Raw genomic sequence first — 12,831 nt, 5'->3', positions numbered from 1 at the left:
TGGTTGTGGAAGGGTCATTGATTTTCAATTCAATAGTCCTCGGTAACCGAGTTCAATAGTATATATATATCATCATCATCTATTAAATCGGAAAGAAGAAAAAAGGATTCTTTTCAAAAGAAAAACTATCTTCTTTACAGATCTGTATTGAAAAATTGTGGTATTGCGGAAATACAAGAAAACAACACTCTTCTCTCTACGCTGTTGTATTTTACATTTACGTGTAATATATAATTCAAGACCATTCGCTCTGCCGATATAATAATAGCAATATTAAATCAATTTCACATTCACCACCACCATCAAATCATCATCACTGACACACTGTCATGGATCAGTATTAGTAAGTTGACATTTGGTGTGGAACGTTGAATGGTTAAAAAACGGATCATGTGTTGTTTGCATCTCTCACGAAAGCATTATTAAAATCTTGGGTCGAGGATCTGAAGGTAGGTGCGCAATGAATTAGTGCAAGCAAGTTCACATCTTATATTCTCAAAATGTGATGATGCATCGTCGTCAATCAATAACCACAACAATCACATACTTTCACAATGATATCAATTAGGCCAAGTACTTTTAGCTGAACACAAGAAAACACATGAAGAAGTGGCAATCAAGCGTATGGAATGGGCTAGCTTCGATGACGCTAATCTTCATCTGAATGAAGCTCAAAAGCTCAAAGACCTTAATCATCCCAATATTATGAAATATTTAAAGGTCTTTCTTCATAAATACAGCACGGAAACTCACTTTGTGTGCCTCTGTATTGAATATTGTCCAGGAGGAGATTTACAAAAGCTAATCACAAGTGTCATTAAGCGAGATAAAAAGATGAAAGAAGAAGATATTATAACGTATGCAGAACAGATAGCAGAGGGCCTTAAATATCTGCATGAACATAATATTATTCGTAAGTGTTAGAAAATGGGAATTTGTTTATTTTTTGTACAAATGTGAAACACAATTGGTGATGTGTCATTTCATCAATTATATTAGATCGAGATTTGTAAGTTTTGAAATAGTAATAGGAAATATTCTAATGTCACAAATGTATAATCTATAATCTAACATTACTATTAACGAATGGAATTTTATTTTCAGAAAACCGCAAAACATTTTGATTGCCTCAGATGGTACGCTTAAAATTGGAGATTTTGGTATTAGTCGTGAAATTGGAACTCACAGCTTGTAAGTGAAAATATAATTATATTAATTAATTAATTATTTTAACTGACATTTGGTTTCATGGAATGCGTGTGAAATTTAATGCTACACCCAATAGAGCTCATACTCAATGTGGTACAATTCAATACATGAGTTATGAAATGCTGAACAAGGAACCTTATGATCAAGCGACTGACATGTATTCTTACGGTGTGTAAGTACAGAATATGCATGTGTCAAGAACTTCCCTCTTTTTTCATAATGAACAACAATTTAGAATTTTACTTCAAATGATGACAGGAAAACAAATGATGATCTCAATGGAATTGAGAAAAAATCCAAACTTTTTTGCAGACATTGAACATCAGTGTGTTAAAGTACTTGGATATTCTCAAGAATTGTTCGATTTGGCAAAATTATTAGTAAGCTATGATCCTCGAGAAAGGCCCACCGCAGAAAAAACTCTGAAAGTGTTGAACAAGATCAAAGCAGATGGAAAATATGGCAATTTGAAACTTGTTCTCAAAGATTTTAAATTTTTACCCGATGTGTTGAAACTGCATGTATTCTCATACTTGAAAATTGAGGACATGTATCATGTTGGACTTTCTTGCAAGCAATTGTTTTTATTATGGGAAGAACATGTAAGTATTGTTCTCCTTCATGAATATTGACAGACTATCATTTTGATGACATTCGTATGTGCTGTGGCGACATATACACAGTGGTGGCGAATATTTATGACGACCACAAAAGTTGGAGATGAAATTATGAAATCAGCTGCATCTCCCATGTCTGGAAAACGAAAACGATCGGGCAGTGCCAATAGCAAACATCCATCATTGGTGGCCTCTCCAAGTGATCCTTCGATGGATTCGACTGTCCTTAATGAAAGCAAAGTGACGGCATCTTCTCCTCTTGTACTCTCTGTTCCATCGACACAAACTGAAAAGAATATTTTCAAACAACAAGCATATGCGTTTGTTAAAATTCACAAACCAAAAAAGAGAAGAGACATGAATAAGCGAGGAAAGAGTGTGGTGAGTGAGATACATCCGTCACAGGTCCAAGAGGCAGCGAACTTTTTGGCTCAATCGTTGCGATCGCCACTCTTTTACAAATACAATCTTTCGACTCAGCACGAATCGGTTGCATCTAATGGAGTAAGGACTTTAAGTGAGGCTCCATCGGAAACTTCAAGCCCAAGTAAAGCATCAGAAGAGGTGAAGGAAGTATCACATGGAAGTATCACACGAGAATCAAACACTCTAGTTCATGGTTGTGAGGAACAAGGTCATATGTGGCATCCTCTACTCAGTTATATTTTCAAAACAGAATCACCGCAAGATGTTTCCAATGAGTCGTTATTGTTTCTTTGCTCCATGTTGATCAAGTATGGAATCAAGTATGGAAGAATTTATGTGAATACCTATTATCCAATGAATGATGATGCAAAGGAAATTCAAGCCATTTCTATATGGCAACATCCATTCAATTCAAAAGGAATTGATTTTTGGAAAATGTTAAGACTGGGAATTGGAAAAGCTCCAAAGAGTCTGTAAGTGTTCATTCAAAATTTTATAATTCTTTGAATGTAACTCACCTCTCATCATGATGGATGGATGGTTTCAATATTAATAATTTCATGGTTTTGAACATTTTTAGTGGTATTAAGGGTCTATTTAGGACAATGAAGGCAGTGGAGGATATGGAAGCAATTCATTCACAACTACTTTCACAAACTGAGAAACCTCATTGGTCCCTGCTGACACTTGTTGTAAAACCAGAATTACGAAATAGAGGTCTTGGAACTGAGGTGTTGTTGCCAATCATTCGAGCGTCTGATGAGGCCACTCTGCCCATATACACCATTGTACATCATTATGAAAATCAGTCACGAGAAGAGAAGCCTGTTCAGTTCTTGAAAAAACATGGTTTCGATGTGCGAGAAGAATGTACGCCAAAGAAAGGGCCTCCTTTCACTGTATTAATACGATACGGAAGTTGAAGTGGGCTTGATGGGAAAGCAGAAAAAATATAAATCTAAATGTCACACTCAAGGGCCGTGCCTCTTTGTGGTTCTGATCATCTATCTCAGCAACACTTTGATGTCACACTAATGTATTCTATGTTGACTTTACCTTTCAAAGTGAAAAAAACAAAGAATAAAGCCTCTATTTTCCAATCAGAATATTGTGGCAGTTCATTATGACAAGAATTCTTTTGAAAATCAAATGCTCAACCTTTTTATTAAGGTTCTTCCTTTGTCTTTTTTTCGACTAAATCCAACATGTCTTTTCTGAATTGTGTGATGAAAGAGGGAGTGAGTACCTTTTCAATGTTTGAATCTGAAACTCCATGTTCTGCAATGTAGTCACTCATAGCTGCCACATACATTCCACAGTCATAACCACTTTGTGAATGCAACAATTCAATAAATTTCATTCCATTTTAAATATGAATAATTCACCAAAAAGATGATCGAAATTTACAAATTGAATCACATATTGTTGATTTCAAACATGTCATATGTACATGTCTGAAACAAAAACATACTTATTCTGTTGAGGGGCATTCTTGGCAATCAATTTTGCATCCAAACCAGACTCTCCAAAATGTGGAGCCATCTTTTCAATACATCTCTGTGCAGCTCTCTTATTCATGTTTCCACCAGAATCATAATAGTAAAATTTACTCTTTTCTTGTGTATTGTTTCTCCTCTCAAATACAACAAGATTCCAATGTGAGCCTCCGCCATTCACTGCTTCAATATCTGTATTATCATTAATCGGAATAAATATTAATTTCTTTTCTTGGACTTTTAATGGATCCAATGATGCTTTAATATCTTGTTCATCATCGATCATGGAAACCCAAAATGAAACAGAGGGAGCCATGAAACAATATTCATTCTGATACTTTTTATATTTTTCATTTTCCAAATAAAGAAAATAAAAATTGATCATGTTATCATTGAGCCAGTATTTTCCAGTCAATAAAAGAATATCCTCATCGGAGAGAGTTTGTGAATCGTAATAGGTTTTTGAAAAATTCAGAGTTAGCCACGAAGGTCGTTTTTGGGACATTTTTTAGCTGTCATCATATTGTAAGATTTTAAATTCCACAAATACTGTAATTCTTTATTTCTTCTTCAATATATAGTTGTGGAGAAAATGCATGTCCTTCATTGGGTTTTCAAAACGACAGTAATAACAACACACTATATTGGTTGCTGTTTTCAACCATGATCACTCTCAGTGTGTTATGTTGGTAATTGGTAATGTAGCGAAAAAATTTCCAAAATTGGTATGAATGACCTCTAGAAAATTCTCTCAAACATGTAATTTAAACAAGCTGGAAATCATCATGGAAAATGTTTCTCTAATGTTACGAGAAATCATATTCAAAGTTGTTCCTTCATGATTTTGGTTCCGAGGAAGAGCAGACGCTTGTTGCTGTTCCGACGTCTTTACATTGCTAATGATGCTGCTACTACTCGAGGAATAATAAGAGCTTGCTGTATTGTTCAAGTAATTACCAATGAATAACATGGGAACGACCAAACTCTTGTTGATGCTTCTTCGAAATTGGGACATTTTCCAAACACGGAATGTTGCGTGAAAAGTAAGTTCCAGGAACACTTGGTGATTAATAATTGTTGAATCGATGAATAAAATTCCGAAGATTTTGATTGAAAGCCTTAGCAATATTTTTTTTGTTTTTTTTTTGTTTTCTTCGCAAATTCAATCAATTCGCGATTTCACTACTGGATCTTGCAACATCAACCTTAGATGTGTTCCAAGAAGTCTTTATTACTTGCTCACTCTATGAAAGGACTCACGAGAATAGACCATCACAAGTTCCACATAAAAATCGAAAAAAATGCCAAGAAAGAAGAAAGTAGTAGAGGTGGAACGTGATCAAGAGGAAGAGACTTCAACGATGATGGACAAATCGGACGATGAGAGTGTAGAGGCTTCTGCAGTTGAAGAGGCACCAAATTTTATAATTGATGATTCCGATGAAATCAAACCATTTACCAATGATTATGATGTTTTAATTCAATTTGATTCTCTTGAAAAGTTGCCCGAAGATGTGGTTTTTGAAATTTTTACCTTTTTACCTGCTGTTCCCTATTACTTTTCGTTACAACGATTGAACAAGTATTATCAGAACAAGTTTAAATTTGCGCTTTCCAAGAGCCAACATTTAGATTTATCATCTCTCCAATTTGCTGACTGGATGTATGCTCGAGATCCGAAACTTAAAAATGTCTATGACCTGATTAGTAGCTGCAAAGACTCTTTAAAGTCGATCAAGTTGCCAAGATCCTATCTCGAACAGGACGCTTGTAAAAATCAAATAATGGCACCATGCTCACAGTTGAACGAGATCACATTCATATTTCCAACACAATATTTTACAAGTCTGTTTAGCAATCAATATAATAGAGGTTACTATTATGCAGGTTCTTCGAACGACATGCCAGATCAGGATAAAACTAACAGAAATGTTTGGTCCAAGAGCCTAAAAGTGTTGAATATTCTCGGATTGGAAAAGCCTAGAAAGAATAGACGACATGCAAACTACAATTTTACTACCTCCACACTGAAGCACATTTTAGAACGATTTCCAGCACTAGAAGAAATTAATTTCATATTTTCTAGCTATCATGAGAAGGATTTGAAAGCCCTATTCCAACGTATTAAGGAAGGCAGAGAGAAATTGTTGAGATTTAGGGACTTAAAAATTAAATCGGCAGTGCCCTATATTTCAGTAAGTACCATACTTAACAGCTTGCTGACATCATTTGGCATATGTACGATCTAGGGTAATTGGTATGAGGAAGCCGCGGGTTATATTGACTTTGAGTTTAACCAAGATTTAAAAATCAACGTGATTGGAAATATTGGTAGATTGAACACTTTAGATGCTGCGAAGGTTTGTTGTTGTTTCTTTGAAATATTGATTGATACATATTACACAATCTTAGACATTGTGTGAAAAGTACAACATTAATCCGAATACAGAATTGTCATTAACATTTAGCAGCACTAATTACTCGGGAACCTTGTTAGACCAAATTATAGGGAAAAAAGTGGCATACAAGGTAATTTTCATTATTATTGTTTAACCTGTACAGATCATCATCGTTTTTATCATTTAATTCATCTTACATACCATCATTGTTTATTATTATGTAATCTTGTATTATCTTAATAGCAAAAGCATCAAATTATTGCCTACCTTCTTCAACAAGGAAGTCAATTAACCAAGCTGTCATGCAATTCTTGGTTGGGTTTACTCTCACAAAAGAACGGAAAGATTGAGCAGTTATTGGCCGAAATTACAAAATATGCAAAAAAGCATTACTCAGGCAAAATGATGACCAAGACAACATTTGCTCTGCTCATGCAAATCTGTCATAAGAAGCAGATATCCATTGCAAGATCTTTAGAGGTCATGTACGAAAATGGATGGAGTGACTTGAATGATCCTGATAATGACTTTGTCTCTTCTGCCATATATAATAAGGATGTTCTTGAATTCATGGTTGAAAAAGCTGGTATGTTGAAATTTGTGTGGAAACTCTTCATTATGACTTACATAATTTGCGGATTCCATTTTATACTTGATCCACCAAAACCCACAACATCAATTCTATTACAACACCCAATCTCGCCGAATAACTGCAATATCCAACACATTAATTTATAGGATGTTCTTTAAGCAACTTGAAGGATTGTCCTTACGGCTCAGCTCTCATGGCTTGTTTTGAACAAAATTTGAACTCCCTTCCAGTGGTGTTGAGCAAAGTACCTGAACAATTGTCAGAATGTAAGTCTTGTTGTTTTTTAAGGCACTCGAATGTTTTTTATATTTTGATGTTTTTCTATTGCGATTTTGTAAAAACTTGTTGTTGCTGAACATATGACAGTGGTCGGACCTGATACCACTCCAAACCGCCTCACTGCTCTGGTGAAAGCCATTCGAAATAATTCAACGATCCCAGATCTGGTAATTCAATATATTTTGGAAAAGTATGCAGATCATATTGACTTTGACATGATATCCACAGATACCAAAGACACTCTACTTCATGAAATGATTATTGCTCAAAGAACTGAATGTACCAGAACTCTTTTAGAGGCGTTAAAAGAAAAGAAAAAGCTCGACGACATTATTAACAAGAAAAATGCAAGCGGTGAGACACCATTATTTGTGGCATGTAAATTCCGATTTATTCAATTGGCTGTTGACATGGTCAAATGCTATGGAGCAGATCCTGATATTATGGATGACAATATGGAATATCCTTACGAGAGAGCCAAGGCATTTCCTTTTTTCGTTTCCAATACCGGACTTTCTGTCTCTCAATCCTTAATTCCAATTCCAGACGTGCTGAAACCAAGCAAACCATTGTCAAAAGAAAAAAGACTTGCAATGTCACTTAAAAAAGCTCAAAAGAGTGAATCTACCGAACAAAAGAGTTCAGAGAAGGAAATAGCAGAAGAGGAAGAAGAAGAGATCAACATGGTTGAAGAAGATGAAGACGAAGAAAAGCCAAGAAGATCAAAGAGAAAGTCAGCTCGAGCAAGAAAAACATACAACGACGATCTTACGGATACTTTATCGGAAGAGGTTGAAGAAAAACCTAAAAAGAGAAAGGGAAGAAAGAAAGCATCAAAATCTGATGCAGTGGAAGAGGAGGAAAGCGAGCAAGAAGAAAAGCCAAGAAAGAAAAAGGCCGCCTCTAAACGTAAAAAAGAAGAAAAAAACAATGCAGAAGAGAGTGAGGAAAATGAAGAGGAGGAGGAAGAACAACCAAAAAAGAAGAAGAAACAAGCCAAACCTCGTACCTCAAGAAAAAAGAAATAATAGGCCTCCAAAAATGGTATGAAGAAGAATTGTTGTTACAACATTGAACTGTGTGGAAAACTCTTGCACATGTGTAATCCAAACAGAAATATTTACATGAATACAATTATCATGAAGTGTCATAATGAAGGGTTGTTTTCGGCATCTCATTGTCGCACAGATGGAGGTATCAAATACCTCTGTCTGTAATGTAATGTAATGTAGGAAACGTTTTTTGGTCTAAAGAATGCATTAGCGATTGCCAAATTCCATCGATTCTTCATTCGGTGCCCTTGACAGAACACCTCAATAAAGTCCTCAGGTTTACATCGTTGATTGGGATCAATGTTTAGTGGTAGTATCAGTGACTCATCAAAAGCTTCATCGCTCTCTCGTGTCACAAGAGGAACTTGATCTGGATTCAATTCATGCTCTTTTCTCTTGTATTCGTAATATTTTCGCTTAATTTCTTCCAATTCACCAAAAGTTGGTAATTCAATATTCAACTTGTTCACCACATGCAAGGCAACTTTGTAAATTCTCAAAATACGATGTGCCAATGATTTGGCAGAATTTGGTTGTAAGGGTTTCAAGAATGGTTCATCTGGTGCAGGTTCCAAATAAAACGATAATTTGTGAGATTGAGGATTCACATTTGGAGGCACTCCATTGGTAATATCCACAACCCATTGAGGAATTGGAAAACCTTCAGATTCCTCTCCGTCAAAATGTCGAATTTGTTTTTTGAAAGGACTCTTGTCTGAGCAAGTTTTTTCAAAATGTATAATCACAGCTGTGTTCTCAGGTAAATCAAATTTTCGTTCAGCTCTCTGATTGATGGATTCTGAGTGTTGTTGCGATTGTTGTTGTTGAAATTCTACTGCTGTGGATGAAGATGGTGGTTGTTGTGAAGAATCATCTGAAGAAAGTGGTGCATGAGCGTCATAATGCATCATGGTTTCATCATTGGTATCATGTTCAATATTTTGTCTTGCTTGTTGTCGAGCTGACAATAATTCAATTCGTTTTTCTCTCCATCGTCGAAAGAGTGCCTGTATAATCATGACTCCATAATTAACCTTGTCTTCTTCTTCACAATCTAAAAAACCTGATTCATATGCATAATTTTCAGCATTAAAACACTCGTTGGGTGTTAACACGATTTCAAGTGAGCCCAATTTCTTTTCAACAGTGAACCAATTTCTTACTGAAATCATTTCTTTTGAAAAATCAGCACATAATATTTCAAATAAATCTTTCCCTTCGTCAACCATGGAGGAATGTGAATTTCCAAAATCTTCAATCATTTTCCCACTTGTGATATCCCATAGGGAAATTCGTCCAGAATTATCCTTCACGAGTACTCGCTTTCTGCAATTTAAAATAAAATGTTCAATGATGCCAGGACATCCAGGAATTTTTGATCGAGGCATGTAATGTGAGATTCCAGCATTGACACTGAAAGCTCTTCTTTGAACAAGAAAACTACTGGCTCGACTTCGTGAACTTGGAGTTTTTGGTGTGGTGGGATTTTCTACAAGGTTGGAAGCTGTCACTGGAGATGAAAAATCCATATGAGAAAATGAGCTTGATGCAGATTTTGGAGTGCTTGCCATAACTGTCACACCATCTTGAGAAAATATGTCCTTGGAATTATTGTTAACATTTTCCACAATTCTTCCATATTCAAATTCATATAAATTGGAATCTAGAGCTCCAACCCAGAGAGTACTATTCACCTTGTTATTTCTGCTTGGAATAATTAAGGTACTTAGAACTGAATTTCTATTATCGTAGTGTGGATTAATGGAATGAAGATTAGCGATGGTGCATGATTTTCTATATTTTGTGTCAAGATGATAAACTAGACCTTCTCGTGTGCCTACAATTATTGTGTTTTGATCAGGATCTTGAGGATCAAACTCCAATGTCCATACCGATGAAGGAGTGGATGTTTTAGGATTTGAAAATGAATATGTTTGTAAGCATCGTTGAGTTTTTAAATCCCAACATTTCACAGTGCCATCCGTTGATCCAGTAAAACATTTTTTTCCGTCAACCGACAACAAGACACAACGAATATTGTCTTTGTGGCCACGTAATTTTCCAATTTTTGTTGAGGTTCTAAAGTCGTAAAGTCGAACCATTTGATCTGTAGAGCCAGCAGCAACCATCACATGTTGATCTATAACTGAGGAGTTATGGTTGGCGCTACATGTAGACATGGCCAGTGCATAAATACTGTGTTTTGGTTGTGGACTTAATTGTGGTGGATAGTAGCTTTGTAAACTCTGTATATCATATTGTTGAATGGTTTTCATGGAAGGAGAATTGTCTTGCATGTTTGGACTTGCTTGATTATTAAGAGAAGCAAAGTATTTCCGAATGGACACCAATCTCTCGGCGTCCCATAGGAATACAGAACTATCTAAACCTCCAGAACAAAATAACGAACAAGTCGATGCTTCTCCTAATAATGTGTAAGGAGATGCAACGCATGTAACATAATCTGTGTGCGTTCTGTTGTGGTTGTTGGTGTCATTTCATGTTAAAATGTACCACATTTGTCAAAAATCAAAAGTAATAGACACCATCATCGCCAACGTGGTAATTCCGATCGTTATTAAATTTGTTTTCATTTGGCATTAAAAATGATTAAATCAACCAATATATTATTCATCGATAATATATCCACCAATCATACAAATAGCCAAACAAATGGTTCCATCATCAAGTCACAAATAGCGCTTTATCACACTCACCTATATGTTAAACAATGTTGTGGATTATTGATATCAACATCCCATAGCATGATGGTATTATCATGACTGCAACTGATTAAATGTCTCTTATCCGGAAGTAAGATCATATCGCTCACCCAATCCACATGCTCTTCTAAACTGAACATGAATTGGTGTGGAGAATGGTATTGATGCAAAAAGCCTGATGAGGTTTTTGTGGGTGACATTGCATATTCTTGGGAAGTATGTTGAGATTGTAGTTGATGTTGTTGTTGCTGTTGCTGTGAAGCATAAAGCGCCCAACATTTGATCGTTCCATCTCTTCCTCCTGAAAATAAATAATGTTGTTGATCCTGTGGCTGGTACTGATGAGTATTTTCTGTGCATGATGTTGTTGATGCTGATCCTTCTCGTTCCAAATATAATAATTTATTAATTCCGAACCGATGAGCCTTGATCTTGTGATTGGGATAAGGCAACAGATAGGAAACGGAAGGTTCTCGTTGTTGCATTTTTTTTGATACTTATTGTTTGGAAAGGAAAAAGAAGATGCAAATTGGTTTTCTTCCAACTAATCGATGTGAATGTGTGATACGAAAAACAATTAGGCATGTGTGTGTTCATGAGATAGAGGGTATCACTAGTTTGAGACAACACAAATAAAATCACAAGTTGGAGGAATTTCATGAAAAAAAATGATGAGAAGAAATTGTTGTTCAAGAGTATTGAGAGGAGTCCTTTCATCATCGTCGTTGGTGAAAAACAAATCATGTCATATGATGATGGTGAATAATCAGATGTTCCGTACATCGGTAGTAGCAATGATGATGAGGTAGGTTTGGAAGACAGTATCCACGAAATTCAATCATGATGATAAATGCGGAGGACATGATTGTTCATCATTTTCGTTCACCCATATGGAAATTATCAATTATATTACTTGCGTCTATTATAACTTGCTACAAATATTCGGGGATGATCTTAATGAAAATAACTTAATCATAGTAATAATCAAATGGCATCGGTATCAGCATTGGTAAATTCTTCTTCTGGAAATAATTCTGTCCGAAATATTGGAATGAATACACAAAACAGCAATGGAATACTTCCAACACCTCTCGTTTTCCTTGCCAACTCCGATGATGATGGTGTATAATCAAATCAATTTTATTTCCAATGCAACCCTAAAACAATTTCTTCATTCTTGCATGAATCACCATCATTCACAATCAGTAGCGTCCAACTTTCATCAATGACAATAAAACTTTTAGGTTACACACAGTAAGATATCCAATGATGCATCACCATCATCGTGAGAAAGTATGCATTCATTCTATAACCATATACAAACTAAAGAGCATGAACATCAATCCAAAAGGCAACAATCCTCCATGAAACAAGTTGTAATCTTCCCATATTCGATCCCAACTCAAACCACTCCATCTTCCCAATCCGATTTCAAAGCATAAGGTGCTTAGAACCCACATCATGCCCACCTTCATGCACTGTTGAAAGGACTTGCCGACTCCAATATACGATTTAAATCTTTTCACCAAGATAAATAATTCCCATTCCAGAGAACACACAAATTTGACGAGCTCTGAAATCACCCACGATTGGCTCCAATACCAAAATTCTCAACACACCATGCACAAATTCGAATGCCATGAAGAGAAACCAAACAAGCAATCCCCTTACATAGATTTTGTTGTAGAGACATTTTTCGAGACGACCCTTTTTTGATTCTGAGCTTGAAAATGGGTTGTGCATTCAAGTTGTGACTTTCGGAGAGTGTTTTCTTCATGTTCCAACTTGTTATTGCAAACACAGCGTTGCAAACTTCAGCTTGAATTTCTAAAAGAATATTTGTTTGTTTTTTAACAAAGTGTTGGGAAATGATGTTCCATCAAATCTGAAGACTAGGAGTTATCAATATATTTAACAATTAGATGTTCTAGTTGGTCATGTGTTGTGGCCTTCCGCTGTATTGAAATATCTTTAAAAAACCAAAAATAAATGCAGTCGCTATGACGATATAAATGATCGAGTTTTGCTTGGTAGTACC

The 12,831-nt window shown here is 35.7% G+C and overlaps 5 protein-coding genes across 5 annotated transcripts; 3 read left to right on the top strand and 2 right to left on the bottom strand.

Moving 5' to 3' along the window:
• Positions 1-329: 329 nt before the first annotated feature.
• FDP41_001909 (uncharacterized protein) lies at positions 330-3,175 on the top strand (the record flags this gene model as incomplete). The annotated part of the gene is made up of 9 exons (XM_044705045.1): positions 330-343; positions 418-449; positions 569-913; positions 1,000-1,009; positions 1,105-1,191; positions 1,286-1,381; positions 1,445-1,811; positions 1,893-2,725; positions 2,833-3,175. The coding sequence occupies 9 exons, from the start codon at positions 330-332 to the stop codon at positions 3,173-3,175; spliced, it is 2,127 nt and encodes a 708-aa protein (XP_044563552.1).
• Positions 3,176-3,417: 242 nt separating this feature from the next.
• Positions 3,418-4,253, bottom strand: FDP41_001908 (uncharacterized protein; the record flags this gene model as incomplete). Its single annotated transcript, XM_044705044.1, has 2 exons — positions 3,418-3,580; positions 3,724-4,253. The coding sequence occupies 2 exons, from the start codon at positions 4,251-4,253 to the stop codon at positions 3,418-3,420; spliced, it is 693 nt and encodes a 230-aa protein (XP_044563551.1).
• Positions 4,254-5,049: 796 nt separating this feature from the next.
• Positions 5,050-8,046, top strand: FDP41_001907 (uncharacterized protein; the record flags this gene model as incomplete). The annotated part of the gene is made up of 6 exons (XM_044705043.1): positions 5,050-5,943; positions 5,998-6,108; positions 6,161-6,277; positions 6,391-6,733; positions 6,886-7,005; positions 7,106-8,046. The coding sequence occupies 6 exons, from the start codon at positions 5,050-5,052 to the stop codon at positions 8,044-8,046; spliced, it is 2,526 nt and encodes an 841-aa protein (XP_044563550.1).
• A 146-nt stretch (positions 8,047-8,192) lies between these two features.
• On the bottom strand, positions 8,193-11,278 carry FDP41_001906 (uncharacterized protein; the record flags this gene model as incomplete). Its single annotated transcript, XM_044705042.1, has 2 exons — positions 8,193-10,545; positions 10,788-11,278. The coding sequence occupies 2 exons, from the start codon at positions 11,276-11,278 to the stop codon at positions 8,193-8,195; spliced, it is 2,844 nt and encodes a 947-aa protein (XP_044563549.1).
• Positions 11,279-11,461: 183 nt separating this feature from the next.
• Positions 11,462-11,922, top strand: FDP41_001905 (uncharacterized protein; the record flags this gene model as incomplete). The annotated part of the gene is made up of 2 exons (XM_044705041.1): positions 11,462-11,598; positions 11,772-11,922. 2 exons carry the CDS (start codon positions 11,462-11,464, stop codon positions 11,920-11,922), a joined length of 288 nt encoding a protein of 95 aa, XP_044563548.1.
• Between the last annotated feature and the right edge of the window lie 909 nt (positions 11,923-12,831).

Source organism: Naegleria fowleri (assembly GCF_008403515.1).
Source record: "Naegleria fowleri strain ATCC 30894 chromosome Unknown tig28, whole genome shotgun sequence".
Taxonomy (NCBI): Eukaryota; Heterolobosea; class Eutetramitea; order Acrasida; family Naegleriidae; genus Naegleria; species Naegleria fowleri.
Note: the sequence above shows the minus strand (reverse complement) of the source record. Positions and strands in the feature narration are given on the sequence as shown.